General features: G+C 38.0%; 1 protein-coding gene across 1 annotated transcript; it reads left to right on the top strand.

The window, feature by feature from the left end:
- Positions 1-451: 451 nt before the first annotated feature.
- Positions 452-1,915, top strand: Or98b (Odorant receptor 98b). The gene is given in 4 exon segments (XM_068301983.1): positions 452-785; positions 837-1,011; positions 1,200-1,800; positions 1,865-1,915. Coding segments are annotated over 4 exon segments (1,161 nt in total).
- The last annotated feature ends 4,369 nt before the right edge of the window (positions 1,916-6,284 follow it).

The raw sequence follows: 6,284 nt of genomic DNA, 5'->3' as shown, positions 1-6,284 counted from the left end.
AAGGGATTTTATGTAGAAACGTTTGCCAAATATTTGCAATGGCCAAGAGATTTGCTTGCTGCACTTTACAACAGGCAACCGAATTCATACTCAAATCCGAACATTCAAGTCCAATGCGCAAAATGGAAACTGGGATTTCTGACCAGATTTAAGAAATGGAATTGGGTTTTAATTGTTTTTAATTAAGTATAATTTATTGTGCAAATATCAAAAAGTTTAGTTAGGCTTATGAATTTGCATAGAAATAAGAATATGTTGTGAAGGACAATGCCAAACAATGCCATGGAAATGTAAAGCATTCACGTTCTTTTGTCCTGAAATTATTCTAAATTTTTAATCATATTCTATTGATTTTCTAGTCACTAATGAGCAAAATTAGCAGGTGGCAATCACGACCCTATAAAAGGCTGGTGTCAAGTCATGAGATTAGTCATTAAATTAACTCTAAACCATGCTGACCGACGAGTTTCTAAGACTGCAAGCAGTCTACTTTCGACTTTTGGGTTTCGATATACTAAAAGCGGATAGAAATAGTGGAAAACCATATTTTAGGAGAACCATTTGTAGCATTTTGTCTGTGATTACATTTCTGCCACTAACCATCACATTTGGTCTACACAATATTAACAATTTGGATAAACTAACAGATACTCTATGTTCTGTACTGGTAGATTTATTGGCTCTTTATAAAATTGGACTCATAATTTATTTGTATAAAGGTTTTCAACAACTCATTGTAAGGTTTCGCCTTGTTCTTGAAAGGGGTGAGCATTAATCGGTTCTTGGTTTTAGCTGAAGCGTAAAATGTCCCTCTTTTTCAGAATGTCTACAAAAAGATTATGCCAAGATTGTCACATGGGAAAATCAACGTGATCAGTTAATAAGTAGATTGTATAAGAATTGTTTTCTTTTAGCTGGGCTCTTGGCTTGCATAATGCCTCTGTTAGGTATGTTCAGCTCATATTGGCAAACTGGTCACGTAGAGTCAAGAATATTGCCCTTTCCGAGCATGTAAGTAAATAAAACAAAATATAAACTCTCTGTGCGTTTAAAAATTCAGTGAAATTACTATAATTGTTTATGACTCTGTCAAAAGCATGTCTTCTTTCTGAGAAAAAAACTGGATAAACCTCAAATATTTTTATATTTCTAGCTTACTTTAAGGATTTATTCTTTTATCCTTCTCTTCCGTTCTAAAGGTATCCTTGGAATAATGAACATTGACCTTTTTACTTAGTTGCCTATTTATGGAATATTGCTGCCGCCCTGGGCGTTATATTGCCGACTGTGTGTGTAGATACACTATTCTGTTCGCTGACTCATAATTTGTGTGCACTATTTAAACTCGTTCAGTACAAAATGCTGCATTTGGAAGACGACCATTTGAAGGAATCTGTAGAGAAACTAGCACACATTTTCCATTTGTATGAGGAGTCCTTAAATCTTGGCGATGCATTGAATGGCTACTTCAGGCCACTCATATGCACAGAATTTCTGGCGGCTTCAGTGCATTTGTGTGTCCTGTGCCTTCAGTTGTCCAACAATTTCATGCAGCCCGGTATGCTATTCTATGGTGCATTCATAATCTCCATACTGGTTCAAGTTTCCATCTATTGCTATTGCGGTGAACGTGTCAAAACGGAAAGCAGAGGTTTTGCCTGGGCCATCTATGCGAGCAACTGGCCTGGGGTATATAATCCAGGCATTGGACGTTCGTTACAGATATCCATGATGCGTTCCCAGCGAGGCATTCACATTGATGGTTACTTTTTTGAAGCCAATTTGGCTACACTTATTTCGGTGAGACATACACTATCAGAAATTCCATTCCGTTTTCTCAAATCAGTGCCACAACTCATTGCAGATTGTACAAAAGGCTGGATCATATATAACGCTCTTACGTTCGGTCACTTAAAACTATATAATCTGTAATCAACTTGATTGTGTGTAAATTGTTCACTGATTATTAAAATCAAACTTTAAGCTGCACTAATTAAGCCTTGTTAAAGGCAATAACTACAATGGATATTAATATTGCATACTCTTCCCAAGAGGTATGCATAAATGTATGCAACGCTTAATTTTATTTCCGCATGAGTTACAAAAATATTTCAATAGGCATAGTTATTGATGAATATTAAGAATAACATCGCAAAACAATGCCAAATGGTTTCTTTCAAACTCAATCATCAAATCCAGCATTTACAAGGGTATAGAAACTGCCGCACAGATAATACTAGATGACCCCGGGGCCAGTGGTTTCTGGTTAAAGCCTCTGTTTGTGTCCGCTTAATGCCTGGCCTGCATTGTTGGCAACCCTCTCCGACATTGAACGCACGCATACGTAATATTTGCCAATTTTTATCCTTTTTTTTTTGCTTTATTTTCTGTTGCATACATATCCTCGGCCAACATTGCGGTTGTCTGCACGTGCCCGAGCACGATTATGTATAAAAGTGTGACATGGTCAAAGGATTTTAACGATTTAACTTTGTTGTGCCCATAGATATGGTCGCCATGAGCGTACAGACGACATTGGCGTAGATATTCGTTTACCCTCAAGGATAGTAGGCAGAGAAGAGATATAAAAACTGTCCTAAATTACTGGACTATCAGTTAGAAATTAAGAAACTTTAATATTTGAGTCTTATCACTTGGCTTATGATTCATATTTGAATTACTTTTAAACAGACAAAAATAATCGGAAAATTTCACATATTTGCAATACTGTTTGGGCAACCCTCGTTCATGTATATATGTATGTATAGCTGAGTCCGGCACGTGAATCACCAGCACAATTGGCGGGATTAAAAATTTCTTTCCCTAACACATATTCTACGGTGTATTTTTTGTTCATAAGCTTTTGACGGGGGCTTCTATTCGAGCGATTACAAACATACTTTGAAACCAAAAGGCAAAACAGTTAATTGGCAGATCTATGGTGGAATAAAAAAATCTTTTTTTGCCGCTACAGCCCAGCCCGTTTCCATCTGCAATCTTTAATAACAATTATTGTTGTTTTTATTTCATTTAATTAAGTGCACAAAGGCGAATTCAAACATTTGTAAATTATATAGCTCAATCGATATGGGACAAACAGTGTGTAATCGTTCTAGTTAGTCCCCAGAGTCGAGGATATGGTTACAACAGCGACAACTTACACACATGGCCAAGCAGTCAAGTTGCAGGCAGCAGGCAGACAAACAAAATCAAAGACAGTCAACACTTTTTGCTGCCAACTGGCGAAAGTGGCGAAAAATACACCCCGAGGGCATTGGACTATCACTATGTCTCATGTCCCTTACTCCCTCTGTCTGTCTCACTTTCCATGTCTCTGTATTGGTCTCGCTTTCTCGATTCCTATGTCCGTGGCGTGTTGTGTGGCCCATTGAGGCAAATAGTTTCGGTTTAGTCCAATAATGATGCTATTGCATCAGCTCTTTGTCTACTTTTATGTGTCTATGTGTGTGTGTGAGTGGGGAATTGTGGGCGGGGACGCTATCGGTCCACTTTCATTCAATTGATGCTTGTCGAGTTGAAATGCCATAATAAATTCAATTGTGCCAGTGAGAGGACCCCCCATGGGCGTCTGTCACTTTTGTGTCGGCCCAATTCAGTGCCCAGTTTTGGCCCTTGGCTTCATTTTTCGTTGGCCCCACACAAACACACACACGCACAAAACGAGAGAGAGAAAGAGAAACCGTTTATTATTTGCTTTTCTAACATTGTCATAATATCGCCCTTCCTCTTTGACTTGCCCCATCCATTAACTTTGTTCCTTTGTCGTTTAACGAGAGAAATTCCCCCCTTTTAATTTGCCAATTAATTGAATCAATCGCTCGCACATCCGGCAACCAATTCTTTGACTTGGTATTTTAATGTTGCTAATTTATGTTGTCCAATTGTTTTAGTTTTAACGAGCATTCCGTTGACCAATTTTTTTCTCATTCTCTTTTTGAAAAATGTTCGCCTTCTCATGCTCGATTGAAGCATTTGCCGAGCATTCATTGTGTGGGTCTCCCATAATTTTTGCGGTTTATATCTGTAAATGTTTTCCTTCTCCTTTTATCTGTCTGAAATTATTGCTTTGACATTGCATTGCAAAATGATTTTCTTAGAAATTTGTAAAGGTTTGTCAAGAAAAAAAAAAATCTCTGGCCATTAAAGGGGCCACTTGATCTATTTTATAAAATTTAACAAAATAAAGGTTTTTATTATGTTACAAACAATTTGACAGAGTGTTAAGCACCTACACAAGTTACTCATGTTTTTAACTCATGAGGTTAACTATAAACTTTTAGCTCCAGTTACAGCAAGAAAATTAAATATTACAATATACATATGTATTCTCTTGAATACCTATGTATGTATATGTTTATATTTCACAAATGAATTCTCACATATTTTGGCTTTGGCAAATTGCCAAAACAATGAAAATTTTAATGAACAAAAGAGATGTTCAGAATGATGAAGCCATTGACTGACTCTGGATATTTGCAATCTTCAGGTAAAGAAATTCAAGCTCGGTATGTTAAAAAGTCAACAAATATTTAAAGTTTGTATCTAAACACACACACACACACACACACACATTACGACACACTCATTGATTGAGGAAGAGTTCCCTCTCGGCTGGAAGTCGAAAGTTCGGCATGGCACATGAAATTGTTATAAAGAGCTAACCGGATATTTTCGGAATTTTTAATTAATTCCTTTGCTGCAGTTTCACATGGCCCAAGACCCAACTACTACCTATACAACATATCGTATCCTGAGCAACAGTAGCAAGCAGAAGTAGAAGCAGAAGTAAAAGACCGGCGAGTGGTACGTCCATGTCCTTTTGTTGTGTTATGCTGGCCCAGTAGCAAGTTGCAACTCAATGCTTTTTTGACCAGTAGATGCTCTTATTGTTGTTGTTGTTGTTGTTGCAGTTGCTGTTACGTCTGCCGTCAAAGAGCGAGTGAGGAACGCCAACTGCAACAATTTTCGGCAATTGCTAGGAAATGGTAAGGCTGCCGAGACCCAGATACTGGACTACAAGGCACTGCCAGGATACACCAACTCTGATTGTCCGTTCTCCTGCTCCCACCTCTCTCATATATCCTGATGCCTTCCTCTGCTTGGTACGGTTGTGTGCTGCTTCTTTTGTTGCTGCTCATTCATTGTGCAAAGTTTGTATAAATTTTTGATTTCTTTACACAAAATGCTGTGCATGTCTCTTACTCACTCACTCGCTTTATATCTTTCTGCAGAAGTCGTCTTCGTCGTCGTCGTCGTCATTCTCTCTATCCGACTGTCTGATGTCCTGCTGGCCAAGGAAATGGGAAGGAAAGAAGGAGACAGAGATTTTAGCTTTTCTCGTTGTTGTAGTTGTAGTTGTCGTCGTCATACAACACACAAATGCCATTGATTGAGTCACATCGCCTGGGCATATAAATCTCACTGATGGGGTGTGGCACGATTGCTGCTCGTGATGCTGTCACTGCTGCTGCTGCTGCCTACCTTAAAGTTTTCGCCGTGCCTGCGTCTGTGGCGTTTGGCGTAACTTGCCCGATGATTTCGTTATTGTTCGATTGACAATAAAAAATCAACTGAAACTTGCAGATACTGAAACTGAATGAGCGAAGAGGGCAAAAGCGAGAGGGCAAACGTCACAATAGTTGTAAATACATATATAAAAATAAGTCGCTTGGGGTTTCCCCAACAGTCCTCCAATAGTCTGTCTACCTTCTCTTTTTTTTTTTTTTTTTTTTGTTGTTGCCATCTTTCTCTCTCTTTTACTTGCCATCTCTGAGTTACCACACAAAAGCTTCCAAATTTATATGCAAAAATGCAATAAGCGAGTGCAGCTTAAATAAAATGCATTTCAATGATTGCATTTCGGATTAAAGCAACAACATCAACAACAACAACAACAACAACAATAACAACAATGCCCAACAACAATGGCAACAAATTGCAAACAGCATAAATGTATTTTTATTAAATTTTTTCCATGTGCATATAAGTTGCACCTTGCCCACATTGCCTTTACCTTGTTTTACGCTCTAACTACATTTTCCATATACATTTTGAATATCCGTATCTTGCTGTCTTTATTCTTTCGTTGTGGCATTTAAGTTTAATGAAGTGCAAACAAAAATATTTTCAATTAGAGAAAAAACGAAAAAACACAGAATAGAACCAAACAGCAAGAGAGCAAGAATCAGTTAGAGATGTTGCAAGTAGACAATGGCATGCAAACGCAAAGTCGAAATGCCGACAAACGAAACAAGTGAGTGGCA

This window comes from Drosophila tropicalis, unplaced genomic scaffold (assembly GCF_018151085.1).
Source record: "Drosophila tropicalis isolate 14030-0801.00 unplaced genomic scaffold, ASM1815108v1 contig_878, whole genome shotgun sequence".
Classification (NCBI taxonomy): Eukaryota; Metazoa; Arthropoda; class Insecta; order Diptera; family Drosophilidae; genus Drosophila; species Drosophila tropicalis.
Note: the sequence above shows the minus strand (reverse complement) of the source record. Positions and strands in the feature narration are given on the sequence as shown.